The following is a 19601-nucleotide window of genomic DNA, read 5'->3' as shown; positions in this document are numbered from 1 at the left end:
CTGAAGACAGGTGTATAAGAGTTTGTGCAATGAGAATTTTTTTATTTATTTATTATTATTATTCATGATTCAAGAACCATTTCATCAATGATTTAAAATTTATATTTGAATCGTATTTACCTTTAATTTAATTACGGCATTTAAACCTAAACGAAAATGAAAAATGCTGCCTTCGACTAACTGAAACAAAATAAGTTAAAGTCATAAAAATATAAAGCTAATAAAAAGACAGAAGCACATAAAATAACTAAAACGTAAAAAAAATAAAAATAAATAACAACATAAAGTATTGTAAAAACAAGCAAATTCAAAATATTAATAAATAGGCTGATTTGATTTAGATTGATATTGTTGGTTCTGTAGTTACTGTATGATGCTGTATTATTGTTTATCGATGTTGGCATTGTTGGTTTGACCACTAGGAGACAGACATGCTGTGGCTCCAGTATATCTACTGACACACACGTCCTCTTCCGGGTGTGTTTGAAAAGACTTTCACTGAGCTGTGGAGGGATTCGCTGTGTATCGAATGATACACACAGCAACTCAAACTCAAGCCAAGACCATTTTTATGAAAAGAGCTGTGCAACAAGAAAGAGAACAGTTGTAATCTGTGTGCAGGTGAGTGCTGCTGAACAATCAACTGTTGCTTCGGTGTTCATGTATGTGTGATGGCAGGCATGATGGCTTCAGTATGCAGGGTTGATCCTCTGCCTCCCCTGCCACTGGGAAAAGTGACTAAAGGAAATTCAGTCAGGCTGTCAGACAGAATAACAGACTGTCGACTTACTGTCTATTCTGTTCTGATCGTTTCACGCCTTAGATGAAGAGAAGAATATTGGCAAAAAATCTGAATGTCACCCACTCATAATTTTGCTTTCAATTGTGTTCATGCGTAATGAAGGTCGCATCATTGATATAAAAGCGGTATAGAGCGTGAAATTGCAGATTTATTGCGTTTTGTAACGCATAACTCGACTGAAGTGCTTCAGGCAAAGGAAGTAACTCTATCGCAACTTTGTGACGTGCGGGCGCAACAATGAGACAACACTGAGAGATTGGATTCCAGGAAGGAATAAGACAATATAATTAAACAATACAAACTGTTTATAAAGACGGTGGTTTTTAATATACACTTTGTATTGCTTTGGGTTTGTACGTGTTGTTCCGTCGCTTAACAATGAAAAGTAAAAAAAAAAAAAAACGTTTACGTGTCCATGACGCGAATGAACGAATCCTACTATGGGAAAGGGTTAGTTTATGAATATTAATTAGGTCATGTGACTGGGCGTTCAAATGAAGAGTACAAAGCGTGACCTAAGTAAAATATTCGTGTGCGAAGCCTTGGCCGTAATAGGTTTCATAATTTTATTGTCCATGGCTTCTTTTTTTTTTCTTTTTTTTAAAGGAAAAGTGGCCTTCTTCCTGCGATTGTCTATGGCCTGTATTTTCTCTCCTTCTATTAAAACTAAATAGGCTAAATCCATAAACTTTATGAATATTTTATTCCAGTTATTGACCGAATTACAGATATTTACGAATGAAAGTATCACAATTTACACACACATACAATTTCCTTGTACAAGATGGTTTAACAATCTTCAAAACTAGGACACATTTTCATTACATGCAATAAATTTACGTAATTTGACAGTGTAAATGTTACTGATGAGGCAGCATAATAAAAAATATGGAGTTGCTTTTGGCATTGAAATTATAATTTTTGGAATTGTTATTTGCTCTATATGAAAATGTGTAGAGCTCAATAATTAAATGACATTTGAGTCTTGGTTTGTAGAAAACATATCACCGTGTGTAACTGGAGCTTTATTATACAAACCTATAATCCCAGTTTCTAGGTTAACTCAACTCTTACTGATACATGAGCATCATGGGAGAGTCTCTGTGTGCAAAGACATAAAGACATAGATTTCATTATTCATTAGCTGCATGTTAGCTCATCATAAAAGAGTTTGGCTAATTCTTCTCCTATGAGTATGTTTTGCTTTATAAGTAACTATTTCCTTATTTAACCATAAACATTTTGAAGGTGAGTAGTGTAGGTGGTGTAGATAGTGAAGACTGATGTACAAAGTGCTGCAAATTTAGTGAGCTGAAGCATTTATTTCCTGTATAGGCCTGAATTCGAATTCCTTTGTGTAAAGGAATGCAGGATGCAGTCTAAAGTTTATACGAAGGATTGTATATGAGTTTCTGTCAAACAGTATTAACTAAAAGACAAATAAAACTAACATTCGGTCAGAAAGAATGTGCCTGTTCTGATTTACTAACCCATTTTTTGCAAGCTCTTTCATTGAAAATTTCAGCTGTCATTGGTTCCTGGGTATTGACTTGTAACAAATACAGCTTGTTTGTACCATGATTATTAGATGTTCGTTCCATGATGTAGCCTACAGCATAATGCCAGAATCCCTTCCTGAGACTTCAGCCTCAATAGAATTGAGTGACATGCATAAACATTTACTTGAATTCAGCACAAGAAGGAAACAATCTTGGTCAGTTGCTCACATGTATGTTTACTTTCAGGAATGTCAGAAGCTAGTTTTGACTCTGGGAAGAATGCCTCACAGGATAATCAATCGGACCCTAATGAACAGGGCCCTCAAAATACTGCTGACTATGTGAGTCAATCAGAGGCCAGAAAAAACAACCTGGATGAAGCACACATGACTGAAATTGACATCAGTGAGGACAAGGAAGTTGGAAACCACAATTATACTCACAGTGAGGATGAGGATGGTGGTGATGAAGATGGGGATTCTCAGGCCCAGAGTAAAACTAGTGGAATAATTCGGGATAATGCTGATTCTGAAACAACAAGCAGTGTGGCAACAGAAGCTGATGTGAAGGTGACCGTAATGATATAGTGAGACCTGTAGCTTGGCTTATGCTTGATCTCGCTCATACACGTTGCTGTGATTTCAGCCATTTTTTTTCAGATTTTTATTTTAGGTAAATATAATCAGCCAAGTTATCTGTGAATTTAAAAAAAAGCTAGACCTCTGCCTGAATGCTACAGCATTATGAGGCACATATCTTTAATTCTATGTCTTTGTGAGGTGTCCTTTATTTATTTTTTATTTTTTTAAGGTGATGGCGCATTTCTTTAGCATATTCTGGTCAATTTTGCTTGACTGTTGCTGTTATTACTGCATTTAAATAATAATACTTTTTTATGCTCTTTAGTTTGCTGTCTTGTTATTGCTGTGCATGATGCACATTACACACTTTTTATATATAATTACATTATATATTTGTATTTTCCACCACATTATGACATTTATTTTTATACAGTATAAATAACAACCACTTATTGGTCATCAGCCATAACATGAAAATAATTATCAATTTCTTTTCAATTCTAATTACTTATCAATAATTATCTCAACGAAGTATATAGATAATTCGTTTGACCAGTATTTTAGTATATCATGTATTTTTATTTGCTGCAACATTTGCTGTTTTTTTCTAGTTTGTCATTGTAGTTTTTCACCAAATTAATTTTTTCAATTGCAAACACACCATGTAATCACTCTGCTGATATGGCACAAAAACTATATATATGTATACTTTTTTTTACACAACAGGACACTTCTAACACTGCATTACATTTCTTGTCAACTGTATGCACTTTTCGTCTTAGCTTGTCTTAACTCAGTACTGCACTTTTATCTACAGTATTAGCATGATTCAAATTGTTCTACAGCCTGTCCTGATAAGGGAGTGTTTACTTGATGCTTTATCTGGTTAAAAGTCTTTCCTTTTCTTCTGGTAACTAAGAGGTTTGTTTAAGAAACCCATCTTTCGTTTTCTTTGAGCATTTATTAGATTCATGATTACAGCCCTTCAGAATGTCTGATTAGATTGCAGTTGTTTCTGTTGGTCTCTTTGTTAATGTCTCTAAGCAACTGAACTCTAGGGAACTCTTCTGCAGGGCTTAACCGAGGCACTGCTCATCAATGCCGCTTTAATCATCGAATCTGGTGGTGACAGACTGTGAAGCATTTGGAAGTAAGGGCTTTTAGAGTTGTGCCTGTAAAAGATAAACCTGACCATCATTGGAGGACAAACAAACTCACTTAAAACAGAATGGGATGCCAGATCTATCCAGATTTGAATCGCTCATAAGAGTAACCAGTGAGAACCACAATTGACATTTGATTCATCAAATGAGTTTAGAGTCACTGACCTTCTGGCATGATGGCATCAGGTGGCTTTGAAAGATTCATGCACTGTTATTGGACACTGTGTGCTGTTTTCACCGGCCAGACAAACAAGTGGCCTGTCTTGAAGATTCAAATCACTGAGCCACTCAGCAGAACACAAACCTAAATAGCCTTTTTTGTAGTTACGTATTAAGCCTCAAGCAAGGGCACTATAAAGTAAAACCACCTTGAAATAAGGAATTGTTGCTTAAATTGCAACCTGAAACCAAATAGTGACAACAAACGGCTTGTGTCTTGCTTTCATTTGCATATGTAACTGAAGTAGGCACTTTTGGATTTATTGATGTTTGTAGTAGGGATGTAAATCTGTAATACAGTCAATATATATTTGGATATCAATTTGGGAATGCTCATTTCCACCCTTTTTTACTTTTTACATTTGCTGTTATGTTGCACTCATACTCTTAATAATTTATTAACACTTGTTATTATAATCTTTAGCCGATCTTAAAATTGTAATAACACTATCCAAACTATTACATTTATTTGTGTTTTATTTTTTAATTTATTTTTGTACAGTATAGAAGCAACATAGAAACAATTATCAGTCATCAGCAATAAATTAAAAAAATAATTGTCAACTTATAGGTAACAGAAATTTGTGTTACTGGACAGATCTGTACAATTCTCTGAATATAACAGTAATACATTTACAGTAGAAACCTACCAGACAAGTGGACTGTACCATACGTCAATATGTAAAATATGCAAATATCACACTGTTTTGAAATTATAACCATAAGACTGAATTAGACCACACAGACCCATCCTTTCAACCACGTGCCATCTTTTCAAAATAGGCATAGGCCAGGAATTAGTTTTTGATATTTTTACCTGCTTTTTTTTTAAAATACCGATGTTCACTGTTTTATCTGTTATTCAAGATCTTCCTACTTTTCCAAAGTCATTTCCACCCTTTTTTACTTTTTACATTTGCTGTTATGTTGCACTCATACTCTTAATAATTTATTAACACTTGTTATTATAATCTTTAGCCGATCTTAAAATTGTAATAACACTATCCAAACTATTACATTTATTTGTGTTTTATTTTTTAATTTATTTTTGTACAGTATAGAAGCAACATAGAAACAATTATCAGTCATCAGCAATAAATTAAAAAAATAATTGTCAACTTATAGGTAACAGAAATTTGTGTTACTGGACAGATCTGTACAATTCTCTGAATATAACAGTAATACATTTACAGTAGAAACCTACCAGACAAGTGGACTGTACCATACGTCAATATGTAAAATATGCAAATATCACACTGTTTTGAAATTATAACCATAAGACTGAATTAGACCACACAGACCCATCCTTTCAACCACGTGCCATCTTTTCAAAATAGGCATAGGCCAGGAATTAGTTTTTGATATTTTTACCTGCTTTTTTTTTAAAATACCGATGTTCACTGTTTTATCTGTTATTCAAGATCTTCCTACTTTTCCAAAGCATAACATGACGTGTGGATCACTGTGTCCACTCTCACTCCCGCATCTGGCTCCGTGTTCATTTGTCAGCTATTGCCGCTATACTGTAGCTCCTGGTTTGAGTGATCGGTTTGTTGTCCATCTCAAACGTCTTTTTCAGAAAAATTCTGTGTAAATTGAAGTCTCGCTTTGGTTGTGTCATTAAACCACCTTTGGACTTACTGTAATGCAGTGGACATTTTATTGGCGTGTTTAAAGACCACAAAGCTCATCAGCAATCTTCTTAACCATTTGGCACACAACCTTCTGATGCAAACAATTATCAGTCATCAGCAATAAATTAAAAAAATAATTGTCAACTTATAGGTAACAGAAATTTGTGTTACTGGACAGATCTGTACAATTCTCTGAATATAACAGTAATACATTTACAGTAGAAACCTACCAGACAAGTGGACTGTACCATACGTCAATATGTAAAATATGCAAATATCACACTGTTTTGAAAGTATAACCATAAGACTGAATTAGACCACACAGGCCCATCCTTTCAACCACGTGCCATCTTTTCAAAATAGGCATAGGCCAGGAATTAGTTTTTGATATTTTTACCTGCTTTTTTTTTAAAATACCGATGTTCACTGTTTTATCTGTTATTCAAGATCTTCCTACTTTTCCAAAGCATAACATGACGTGTGGATCACTGTGTCCACTCTCACTCCCGCATCTGGCTCCGTGTTCATTTGTCAGCTATTGCCGCTATACTGTAGCTCCTGGTTTGAGCGATCGGTTTGTTGTCCATCTCAAACGTCTTTTTCAGAAAAATTCTGTGTAAATTGAAGTCTCGCTTTGGTTGTGTCATTAAAACCACCTTTGGACTTACTGTAATGCAGTGGACATTTTATTGGCGTGTTTAAAGACCACAAAGCTCATCAGCAATCTTCTTAACCATTTGGCACACAACCTTCTGATGCAAAGTCACATATGCTTTATCTTGTTAATGACTTTTCACGTGCTATCACTCTCACGTTCTACTCTTGTCATTGTATAAGGTTTAGATTATTTTTTTATTTTTTCTATTTTTTTCCTTACAATGAGCCCAAAGCCTGTTCTTGTTTATTTGTTTTCAGCTTGTCATTGAAAGAGTGGTAGGAGCTGAATTGTCGACGTTATCCTTGGATGTCTGATTAGCTTATGCTTAATTCCACCATCCGTCACATTGTGCTCTAGTCACTAGGCTGTTTTATCCCTTAAAGGATTATTGATGAACTTGTGGTCAACTTGCTCATCCCAAACTTTTAAACAGTACTGTTTATGAAAATGTGTTTATCAGTCCCTGATAAAAATTATCACCAGATGGCAGTGTAGTTAGACTTGGCTGTTCTCCCTGTACTTTGAGTTTTTGATTCACTAATAGTTCTATTTCCCTGTTGCTGTTAAATAATTCTTCTAAAACAGCTGCAGACCTGATCCATTTCGTTTTCTATAGATGCGTTTTCTTTGCTTGTGGTGCTGCAGATAAAACTTCACAAGTCTTGGCAAGCTGCAGTTGTGCAAAGCTTTCTGGTGGTGGTAGCACTCTGCCTCTGAACTCTCAGCTTGACAGCTTTAACATCGATTTTTCCTAGTTCTCCTAGTTATTGATATTGTGTTTGTGTATTGAAGGTGGCTATGGCAGAGGAGGCCCACAGAAGCCAGGCTGCTCAAATCTCAGTCACCAGAAACGGAGAAGCAGACAAGAGTCATGAGGAAGTGTTTCACAGGGTAAGTCTTCCTACACAGAACAAACCACCCATCATTTTCCAATTCCAGCTGTTTCTAAACTGTTCTTGCCCTGAGTAGAAGTCAACTAACAATGGTGCCATTTGTACACCGAATGTTTGGATATGAATGTTTCCAAAGTGCTGTGTACTGATGACACAATGACTATCATATGTGTCGATGTGTCTCATGACTGTAGTTATGTTCCTAATTATTTAAAATATTTGACAGATTATTATATTGTTACAGTCTAATAGGACTATATATATATGTATGTAGATGGATGGATAGATAGACAGACAGACAGATACACAGATAAGCCAGAGTTGCTATTATTGAATATATTGTTTTATGGATTATGTTGGTTTGCCCAGCCCTACCTCTATATATCTGGTTTGACATTTATTCTTAGCCTTACTTCTCCTTGTTAACTCACAAAACTGTGCCAGCATCCCAGCCAGCCAATGAGCTCATGGTTTATTATTAAACTAAAAGGCTGTCAGGTCTATAGCAACCATATATATACTGTACTTTTACTGACTAACAACTGTTTTGCAGCAACAGCAAAACTAGCTTGATTAGCTTTCTACTATTTGTTGTAGTCTTTTTAACCTTGAGGAAATTGTCTTAAGTGTGGGCTTTCTTCACATTAAACAGAAGAACTAGACAACGTGAATCCCCAGGGCATCTCTAAAATGTAGGCCTACCTTGTTAAAGAAATGTTTCACACAAATAATTGTAAATGATGCCTAGTAGGCCCTTATTATTATACATGCATTTGTTGTTACCAAATGTAAAACAATGGCGCTAGAACGATACAGCAAGTTGTTTAGCAACAGACGACTAATCATAAATTAATTAGTGCTTACTGCATTAAATATTCATGAACTTTGTACAGTCACAGAAACTTTCACACACATGCACACACACTGTATTTAGTTTCAGTGTCTGAGGGGGGGGAAAAAAAACGTTTTGGCATGAAGAAGAGACGCTATTATTTGACTTAATACAAACAGAGAAGAGTTACTTGGCCACATTTTCATAGATAATATGCTTGGTGCCTAATATGCTTTAACCCTGCAATTGCAGAGTTTAGACCATTTTAAAAAGTGAAAACTTGTTATTTTGCCACAGAATTGAACACAAATTATGCTGTTTTGAAATGAATGATTAACAGCTAAAACTAAGAGGAAAACAGTAGAAAACATTGCATTGTTATGCAAATTGCTTTATGGTATCTTTCTTGAATGTCGTTCATTTTTATTCTTGTTTCTTGTTCTCCCTGTTTTTTCTTTCAAGGATGTGCCACACAATGTCTCCTCTGGACCAATCACATCACAGTCCCACAATTCACCTGAAAACTATGCAATGAATGAGGGAGTGGTCCAAGTGGGGCCATATACAGGTACAACACTAAGCAGGCATTGAACCTGAATATAATTTGCCTTTGTCCTTCACACAAATACATACAATGACTCGGCATGCTACAGTTAACCCACAAACGTATGCGCTTACATAAGATTATATACAGACAGATTCGCAATTTGCTCAAAGACAATGGTAAAATGTTTATCATTTAAAAACACTTTCTTTCATTGTAATAAATTAGATGAGGCTAGGGTGTTTTTTTCTGTCATTAGGTTAGTAGACTACAGTAGTTGAATGGCTTCAATATCCTCTCACTATCTGGTACATCTAATGTGAACCCACGTTTGTTTGTCTGTGTTTCTCTTTGAGTGTGTTGTGGAGAGAGGGAGAATTTGAATTTGAAAAGAAAGGTGTTCCTGTCTCATTACAGAGTCGTCTGTGATCTTTCTTTTTTTTTAAATTTACATCTGCTTCCCCTTTCATTATTTCATCCTCGTCTACTGCGTGAATTAATTAGGACGGAAACATGGCAACCTGTCATTAGTTGGGTGTAATTGCTGACCACCCTTTTTATTATTCCTCTATATTTCCCTTGTCACTTGTTAGCTTAGGAGACTATGGAGCGTATTTCATCAGTTTGCTGCAGATCTTTTTCAGATTTCCCTTGTGATGTTGACACTGTACATTTTAAGACTTGTGTATTTAAACAAGCCCTGTAATAATTGGAACCTGCACGTATGTTTAAAATTTTGGAGTTAAATCTATTTAATTAAAAATAGAGCAGAAACTTTAATATCGTAAAATATCAATACAATTTAAAAGAACTGTTTTCTGTTTTAATATGTATTAAAATGTGACTTATTTCTGTGATGGCAAAGCTAAATAGCAGCCAGTTTTCAGTGTCACATGATCATTCAGTAATCATTCTTCTATGCTCATATGTTGACAAATTTACTGCTTAAAGGGGTCATATGATGCCATTTCAAATTTTCCTTTCTCTTTGGAGTGTTACAAGCTGTTCGTGAATAGATAAGGTCCCTAAAATTTCAAAGACTAAAGTCTCAAACCCAAAGAGATATTCTTTATAAAAGTTAAGACTCGTTCCACACCCTCCTAAAACACCACGTTTAAACACGCCCCCACGTCTATGTCACTGTGTGGGAAGATTTGCATAACACCGCCCAAATGTTCACGCAAAGAAACGCAAAGAAAGAAAGAGTAACTTTGATTCTCGCTGTAGTATTGTTGCTGCCGCCGCCGCCATGTCGTGCGTACACCTCGCTTTTCAGAACGATGAGATTTGTAAAAATCGACGCGTTTCAGAAAGGCGGGTGATAGAGGAGAAACAATAATACAGTATGTGTAAAATAATGTGGTTTTTTTTAACCTTAAACCGCATAAACACATTTCATTACACCAAATACACAACATAACGTTCTTTTTAGCAACGTCATATGACCCCTTTTAATATTTTTGTGGAAACAGTGATACATTTTTTTCAGGATACTTTGAACAGACAGTTCAAAACAACTGCACTTATTTGAAATATAAATTTTGTAAGAAGTATTTACAGTCACTTTAAATAATTTAATGCATCCGTCCTGAATAAAAGTATTAATTGATTAAAATTTTTACTGGCCTCAAACTTTTGAATGGTAGTGTAATTTGGGTAGACATTTTAAAGTAATAGGTTTGATACTGTAGCCACACTCTGATTGACCTGGTTTTGCATTATATGCTTAACATGGTTTAAACAATCAATACATTTTGTGTGTATTTTTTATTTATTTATTTTGATTTTGATGGATGGATGGACACTTCCTCTGTGGCTGTAGTTTGCAAAAAAAATGTCAGACTCAGTGTATAAATCATAAGAATTCATCACTGACCATTTTTAGGGTCGCCATTCCAGGCCACCACACCTAAAGTTGTCCCCAGTCCTGCAGCAGCCAGCCGGCTAGCTCGCAGCATCAGCGATAGTCAGGTGGAGACACGGAAAGGTACCACATACCGTAACAGAAGACGTCACGCATGGATCTACATTCCTTCATCTCTTCCTTACTAACGCTGCACTGTCAGTTTCAGGCTGGACCATCATAAAGACATGGTTTTTCTAGTTGATTCCAGTGATGTCTGTTAAAATCTTCAACAAATATAAAAATTGACATCACTTTCCACTTTTGTGTAGTTGTAGCACATTAGATTGGTAGGTTGTAACTTTATGATGGTGTTTTATTAAATTCTGCCAACTCTGTGATCTCCAGGCCTGTTTTCTTCCTTCTTGTTGCTTCCCCCTTTAATGGCTTTGGAGTTGGGGCTCATTTATTCGTCTTGGCTGACCACCCTGTAACCTTTTGCCTTCCTGACTGATCGCAAAATATAAAGTTAAAAAAAATAATAATAATAATTTCCCTCACAGGACTTTTATAATCCAAAACAATACATTGCTTTAGTTGTTTCCCACTGTTTCTGTCGCCGTCTGATATTTTAAATGAAAAAAAAGCATGTTTCACCTAAGCGTATCTTTAGTCTAGTGTTACTCCTGTCCGTGTTTCAGTGTTATTTTAGTATTATCATTTATTTTTATATTTCCAGTTTTCAATTTAATTTTAGCTTAATTTATAAATTTTAATTTTTCCAAAATAGCCTTCCTAACTCTTTTTTTTATATTTCTTTTTAGTTTATTTTAGTTAGTAATTATAGTATGTCAATTTAAAGTTACTTCAGTTAAAGTTACTCCAAGGCAACATTTCTAATTTTAATTTAGTTTAGGTTTTTCATCTTATATTTTATTTCATATTGTATTTTATTTCAGTTAACAAAAATGTTTTCCAATAGTTTTAGTTTGTTTTTGTTAACGATAAAAAAAAAAATAATAAGTAGCAACAGATGTGATTTGTCAAACAGAATTATATTGGATGTTAATTTTGGGAGTTCCTGTATTTTGACTGACTTGATTTAGCCAATTATCATAATTGTATCATATCAGATGAGATTTTAGTGTTAATAGTTTATGCCAGTGTGTCTCAATAAGAGTAGAGGAGTAATATAATATCACAGTCATTTCTCATGTCAGTTAACAGATGTCATTCTGTCATCAGGTGCTTTGAGAGAGCAGCAGATGGGAGGAGCAGTGGTCCTTGCTGATGACTTAAAGAGTCCTGCCATAGAGAAACTGGAGCTGGTGAGGAAGTGGAGCATCAACACTTACAAAGTGAGTGATTCCTGCCATAGTGGTTATGATGGCATCTGTGTTCATTAAAAAATGTCTCAAGCATCTCGTCTGTTTGGGTTTGAGGTACTTGAAACAGAACAGAGCACAGTGCTTAAGAGTCGAGGTGTACAAGTTAGCATATGAGCAAGTTTAGTCTGGTTTGTGACATTTCCCAGTCATGATCCCTTTGAAATATTCTCCCCATAATAATTTCATATGTTCTCTATAATATTGCTGACAAAAAAGAGACCGGGTTCTTTGTATCCTCTATGCCCATCTCAATCTTTTGTAGCCCTGTAAATATTTATTTTCCTCTTAATATTGCCCATTTTGTTAACGTTTTTTGCATCTTATACTCCTCCCCACAGTGCACTAAGCAAATTCTGTCGGAGAAGTTAGGTCGTGGCTCCCGTACAGTTGATCTGGAGCTTGAGGCGCAGATCGAGGTTCTTCGTGACAACAAACGAAAGTATGAGCATGTTATCAAGCTGGCGCAGACACTTTGCACTCAGCTGGCGCAGATGCTGCAGACACAGAGACAGCTGGGTGACGCGTTTGCTGACCTTAGTCTCAAGACACCCGAGCTACATGTAAGTACTCTTGATTTTATACAAAATCAGAATCAGTGTTTGTTTAAAATGGATATTAAGTATCTTGTATGCATTTTTCCCCACAGTGGAAAGTTATTTTGCTCTTTAAATTTTATTATAAAAGATGTACACACATTTCAATGTTTTTCACTTCACTCTTCACTTGTTCTCAGAACCAGCAATCTCAGACCATCTCACAAAAATCCTACATGTGTTACATTTAGGTTTTAAATGGCAAAACAATACTGTTTAGAAATAACATCAGTACACACTTTCTGGTTGTCAAATTTGGTACATGTGCTTACCGATATCCTATTATCGAGAAGGATATCTGATGATACCGATGGCGATAGTTTGATTTTCTCAAGAAAAAAAATCTATCCTAACCAATGCTGTATACTATGGAGCCCTTAAAGGGACATTGTGGTGGAAAAATTTCGGCGTGGGAGGAAAAAATATTTTTGAAGTGTTTTGCGTTCCCTCGCAAAACTTTTGCGTTCTCTCACAAAACCAGCTGAGTTTGGACAAACTCTTCCTGTTTACTTTACAGCTTGCAGTGGTTCATACAACTCTGCATGTTCACAATGGAACGGTTCATATAGTTTTATTTAGATTTTGGACTCAAGTATGCAGAAATACAGCCAGTGCTTAGTTCAAGGCACAGTTTTGGGACATTCTAAAACGCTTAATGTGGCTTAATGTTTTAAAACCCCACAGTGGAAAGTTATTTTGCTCTTTAAATTTTATTATAAAAGATGTACACACATTTCAATGTTTTTCACTTCACTCTTCACTTGTTCTCAGAACCAGCAATCTCAGACCATCTCACAAAAATCCTACATGTGTTACATTTAGGTTTTAAATGGCAAAACAATACTGTTTAGAAATAACATCAGTACACACTTTCTGGTTGTCAAATTTGGTACATGTGCTTACCGATATCCTATTATCGAGAAGGATATCTGATGATACCGATGGCGATAGTTTGATTTTCTCAAGAAAAAAAATCTATCCTAACCAATGCTGTATACTATGGAGCCCTTAAAGGGACATTGTGGTGGAAAAATTTCAGCGTGGGAGGAAAAAATATTTTTGAAGTGTTTTGCGTTCCCTCGCAAAACTTTTGCGTTCTCTCACAAAACCAGCTGAGTTTGGACAAACTCTTCCTGTTTACTTTACAGCTTGCAGTGGTTCATACAACTCCGCATGTTCACAATGGAACGGTTCATATAGTTTTATTTAGATTTTGGACTCAAGTATGCAGAAATACAGCCAGTGCTTAGTTCAAGGCACAGTTTTGGGACATTCTAAAATGCTTAATGTGGCTTAATGTTTTAAAACAGTGACATTGGAGGACCAAATTCAATAATAATAAATACTGATAAAATTATAAGGCTAATATTAATAATATTACTATTAATAAAGCAGAAAAGCCCAGAATATGAACGCAACGCCCTGCACGTTAAGCTTTTTCTCCCCCATAGAAAACGCTTAAGGTAGGCGAATGAAGACAGTGATTTAAAAATACCAAATCTGTTTACAGTTTATATTACGCACAGAAAGGCAGATGAGCCCAGAACGGAACGCGCAGTGTTTTCTCCCCTGTAGCATTATATGCATTATCGTGCAATTCAGCTCATATTTTGGGCTTGCATGTACACAGTACACATTTTTAATGCATGTATAATATAGCATATTTGGTCTTTTTTATCATCTTTTTTATGCCGCTTTTTTATGAACCAATGCAAACTGTTCCGTTCTGGGCTCATCTGCTTATCTGTGCGTAATATAAACTGTAAACAGATTTGGTATTTTTAAATCACTGTCTTCATTCGCCTACCTTAAGCGTTTTCTATGGGGGAGAAAAAGCTTAACGTGCAGGGCGTTGCGTTCATATTCTGGTCTATTCTGCTTTATTAAAAGTAATATTATTAATAAGGTTATTAATATTAGCCTAATCATTTAATCAGTATGTATTATTATCGAATTTAGTCCTCCAATGTCAGTGTTTTAAAACATTAAGCCACATTAAGTGGTTTAGAATGTCCCAAAACTGTGCCTTGAACTAAGCGCTGACTGTATTTCTTTATACTTGAGTCCAAGTTCAAAATAAAACTTTATGAACCACTCCATTGTGAACTTACGGAGCTGTATGAACCACTGCAAGCTGTAGTAAAAAGATGCCATTAAACACATTTAAAATATACCAAAATTTGTTGTTTCTACATTCATTTGAAGGTTCATTGTGAAATTATGACAGTATAAATATATTAATATGCAATTAATCACAATTCATTACAGAAAAAAAGTGTGATTAATTCTGTATTTTTTTTTAATCGATTGACAGCATTTATATATTATAGCAGCTATTTTCTTGGATATATAAGAAAATAGCCATAGAGGCTGGCAACATTAAAAAAGTCATATATAAAATAAATACAGTAATATTTCACTCTAATCCAACACAAATGCTTTTGTGAAGACTGCGTGGCATATACTGTATGAATTTTCTGCTGTTTTCAGTTAAAATAACAAAATAACTGGATGCCTTCCATACAGTATAATTTATTCATGGACTGTTTTGGATACACTTTGGTATTGATGTTTCCAGAACCACCACGAATACTAAATACTTTATGACTGGACTATAACCAGAAAGTGAATTGGACTCTTGGGGAGTAACATTTCATGTTAATTAATTTATATGCAGAGAGGGCAAAGTCTCAATGCAGTATTGCGGTGTTTTGCTGCCTAGCTGTTTATCTATTTCTGTGTGTTCTTTTAGTAGAAGCAAATATAGATGTAAACTCTGTTTATGTGTTTTAGGAGGAATTTGGCTACAATGCTGAAACCCAAAAACTCCTGGCGAAAAATGGAGAAACTCTGTTGGGAGCTATCACCTTCTTTATCTCCAATGTTAAAACTCTAGTGGATAAAACTATAGAGGACACCTTGATCAACATTAAGCAATATGAAGCAGCAAGGTCTGAATATATCTTTACAAACCACTGTATACTACTTTTCTATGAATTTTTTTGAGCAAAACAATTCTCATTCAGCAAGGTCTGTGCTCTTTTGGTAGGATTGAGTATGACGCATATCGCACAGATTTAGAGGAGCTCAATCTGGGTCCACGGGACGCCAACACACTCCCTAAGATCGAGCTGTCTCAGCAACAGTTCCAGATCCACCGTGAGAAATATGAAAAGATGCGCAATGATGTCTCAGTCAAACTCAAGTTTCTGGAGGAAAACAAGGTAGGAGAATGTATCTTATAAATAAATAATGTCTTTTATACTTTGAGAATTTACAAAGTAAAATTAGTCAAGTTAATATGTTGATATTTGATACTTTTTTGCACTATATCGACCAAATTAAATGCAAGTTGCTGAAATAATTAGTTTCCCAAAAACTGCTACTGTTAACTGCTAAAAGGTTATATAGGTTATTCTGTACCTATAGTGCTAATTGTAGCTTGTAAAATGTGGTGCCAATGTTTCTTTAATATTTAAAAAAATATTAACTTGCTTCACCTCCGAAACAACTTTCATTTTTGGCTGATCCTAACCAAACTCTCTTGTTTTTCAACCTTTCTTGTTCAATATCCTGCTTACTTGGAAACAACGCATCACATTACAAAAGTAAAGATGTTGCAAAGGCCCTTTCAAGTTGACTAAGATATCCTGTTGGGAAAAAAAATATCTTTACTGTTCAGATGATGTATAATAAACATAAAAATTGCTGGTTATCAATGCAGTTGCCTAGACTACACCAAATTTGCCAGACACATTTTACAATATAATCAGCAAAAAATACAATATATATATTTGGGATAAGTAGGATTTTTTTATGTTTTTTTTTTATTTCTGTGTCGAGTCTCGATCTTATGCTCATCAAAGCTGTATTTATTTGATCAAAAATACAGAAAAAAATGAAATATTGTGAAATAATATTGCAATTTCCAATATTGGTTTACTATTTTAATATATTTTAAAGTATAATTGATTTCTGTGACGCAGCGCTGAATTTTCATCAGCCATTACTCCAGTCTTCAGTGTCACATGATCCTTCAGAAATCATTCTAATATACTGATTTATCAGAGTTGAAACTGTTGTGCTGCCTAAAATTTTTTTCTGGAACCTCTGATGCTTTTTTTTTTAATTCTGTGATGAATAAAAAGTTAAAAAGAACAGCATTTATTCAAAATAGAAATCTTTTCTAACAATTCAAGTCTTTACTATCACTTTTCATCCATTTTAAAACATCCTCGATGAATAAAAGTATTAATTTATTTTAAAAATAATGAAAGAAAAAATTTACTGACCCCAAACTTTTGAATAGTGGTGTATATTTTAACACAACATTTCTATTTTAAATGAAAAGTTTAATGGTGAGTAAAAGTATTTATTTCTTTACAAAAATTATATATGTCAGAATATTACAATGATTTATGAAGGATCATTGGGCATTTAAAATTCACAGGAATAAATATATATATATATATATATATATATATATATAATATTATTATTGTTGTTGTTGTTGTTATTATAATTCACTCAATTTACACTTTAGCTATTAATTTGCACTTTTTGTCTGGGTGTTCCTGTTAAATATCGGGGGGGAAATGGCATGCTTGACATGCCCAGTTGGATGCTCAAACAAAAAGTCTCTTTAATACTGCTGTTTTTTCTTTCCTTTTCAGTATTGTGAGTTATGATTTAGTGTGTGAATTACCGTTTTCATTCCCCTTTCCTTAGGTGAAGGTTTTACACAACCAGCTGATTCTCTTCCACAACGCCATCGCAGCATACTTCGCAGGCAACCAACAGCAGCTGGAACAGACCCTTAAACAGTTCCACATCAAACTAAAGTTACCAGGAGGAGAAACCCCCTCTTGGCTAGAGGAGCACTGATTGAATCAGATGGTATAATCCAGAGCGGAGGGCAGAGCACAGCACTCCATAAGGAAACCAAATCCATAAAGCAAAAATGTCTCGCTATCACTCCATTCCCTTTTTACAACTTTCAGGACACTAAAACCTGTCAATAAATGTATGACAGGAAACCATTTTGATAAAAGAGAAATATTTAGCTCCACTCTTTGTCCTTACTATGTCTGACTTTACACTTAAAGTTTAGTTTTTAAATAAATGCTTTTTCTTTTGTCTGAGAGTTTGCACACTCTTGCGCAACAAAAACAATCTTGTAGTTTTTGAATCAAGTTACCAGCACTTTAATGGTAGATGAAATACAGACAGATAAGCAGGAAGAAATTAGGGGCCTTATGAATGTTGTACAGACTTTAAAAATAGTTTTTTTGGGAAAAAAGATTATTCAAATTAAATTGGTCTTGGACTAAAAAGCAGTCTGACACTTAATTCTACTTCAAATTTGCCTTTTCATCTTTTTCTAGACCTCACTGGTGTCAACCTCTCCTAACCTTTTTTTATGTAACTGCACGGTTATATTGTTATCAAATACATTGACATAAATTTCCATACTGCCGCCTTAAAGGGCATATTGATCTGAAAGGTTGGCCATTTTAGTTCAAACTTGAAGTTTTGCTCTGCTGCATTTATGGTCACAAAAAGGGCAGGATAATCAGAGGTTGTAAACTCTCAAATTCTGGCCTTTTTGCTATAACATTTTTAAAGTGAACCTTTTGTAGATCCCATTAAAAGGGGATGGGGCTTCGTTTCTGACTTGACGTGCCTTGCTCTTTGTCAATCATCAATTTTCATCATCTTCAGTGTTGTCAGGAGATGTGAATATGAACCATACAGACCACAGAATGGACCAATAAACAGCCATATTTGCAGTCCAGGATAATCACACATGCATATAGATAGACCAGCAACCTCTATTTAACTTGAAATTACAATCTTTTTTTTTTTTTTAAGCAACCTTTCTTTGCATTCCATTTCTTCAGTAACTAAGCCAGGAAACTATTTTGTACAAAATGTAAACCAAATTAATTTGACGTGAAATATCATGTCAGCTGCCTCGGCTGTTTGTCTCTGTTTGGGTTTTGTTATTCTTTCTCTGTGTATCTCTATTTTCTTTATTAATTTTTAAATTTAATAATTACTTTTTTTTTTACATGTCAGAGGAAGAAGAGATTCTACACTTCTTAATCATTCATTCCCCTCTTATAAGTGTTCAATGAGTTAACTCTTTAAATACCAGAAGTGTAACATCAAATTTGATTACCCCAGTATCAACTCAGATGATGAAATAATCACATACTAACCTGGAAAAGCTTTAGATTTGGGCATTTAAAAAAGCTTCTACCATGGCAATATATACATGGGGGGGAACTGTCAAAAATTTGAATGTAGAACAAATTAATATAAAAATATGGATGCCAAATGGAATGTTAAGATTTATATCTTGAATACAAAATAATGCAGTTGTTTATTCTTGGAGACTCTTAAAACATCTGCACACCTGGTTCTCCTAGTCTTGCTTCTTTTCATTTGATGTACAATAACTACCTTTAGATTCTGTGTGACTTCAGTTCTGTCTTAGCAGCAGACCGACACCAATGGACAGTAATTGTGAGAACTGACTGACATGCATAGTCACATCTATATATATATATATGTGTATTTGTAAAATCTTGTATTTTACTTTGGGTATAAAAGAACTTTGCTGTGTGCTGCTTTTTTTTTTGAAGATTTGTTAAAAAACGATGGATCAGGTGTTTTAAGGGCAGAAAAGATCTGAATGTTGAATCATGGGAGAAAATAAAACTTTTCAATCTTAAGTCTTGTGTATAACTCTTTTTATTAAAATGTATTACATCCTTTCAGTGGTAAGTATTTGTTTTTCCTCCTATTACATCTGACACCCTTTCTGGTTTCTGGAGTAATTAAAGGAGTCTTTGCCTTGTAACATTGTTTCAGTTGACAGGATCTATTACCACAGACAGAATTCTGCCTACAGAGGGCACTGTTGCCTTTCTTACTAGTTCACTTAGCG

At 34.7% G+C, this 19601-nt stretch overlaps 1 protein-coding gene across 2 annotated transcripts; it reads left to right on the top strand.

Annotated features, from left to right (window-relative positions):
- Positions 1-440: 440 nt before the first annotated feature.
- arfip1 (ADP-ribosylation factor interacting protein 1 (arfaptin 1)) lies at positions 441-19386 on the top strand. 2 transcript variants are annotated; one of them, XM_016559890.1, is made up of 10 exons: positions 441-621; positions 2548-2870; positions 7349-7447; positions 8744-8849; positions 10711-10812; positions 11914-12026; positions 12395-12616; positions 15443-15600; positions 15699-15873; positions 17378-19386. In XM_016559890.1, exons 2-10 carry the CDS (start codon positions 2550-2552, stop codon positions 17531-17533), a joined length of 1452 nt encoding a protein of 483 aa, XP_016415376.1. In that variant the 5' UTR covers positions 441-621; positions 2548-2549; the 3' UTR covers positions 17534-19386. The 2 variants fall into 2 exon arrangements, with proteins under 2 accessions (XP_016415376.1, XP_016415377.1); XM_016559891.1 differs by lacking the exon at positions 10711-10812 and having other exon boundaries at positions 442-621.
- The last annotated feature ends 215 nt before the right edge of the window (positions 19387-19601 follow it).

The sequence above is a fragment of the Sinocyclocheilus rhinocerous genome, unplaced genomic scaffold (genome assembly GCF_001515625.1).
Source record: "Sinocyclocheilus rhinocerous isolate Xijiao unplaced genomic scaffold, SAMN03320098_v1.1 scaffold1129, whole genome shotgun sequence".
Classification (NCBI taxonomy): Eukaryota; Metazoa; Chordata; class Actinopteri; order Cypriniformes; family Cyprinidae; genus Sinocyclocheilus; species Sinocyclocheilus rhinocerous.
This window is presented reverse-complemented; position numbering and strand designations above follow the sequence as displayed.

What these genes read in the sequence shown, in the direction of transcription:
- arfip1 (XM_016559890.1), top strand. Translation starts at nt 2,550, where the DNA reads ATGTCAGAAGCTAGTTTTGACTCTGGGAAGAATGCCTCACAGGATAAT. An exon ending in GGAGCATCAACACTTACAAA is followed by an intron (nt 12,027 to 12,394) that starts GTGAGTGATTCC and finishes TCCTCCCCACAG; the next exon opens with TGCACTAAGCAAATTCTGTC. An exon ending in AGTTTCTGGAGGAAAACAAG is followed by an intron (nt 15,874 to 17,377) that starts GTAGGAGAATGT and finishes CCCTTTCCTTAG; the next exon opens with GTGAAGGTTTTACACAACCA.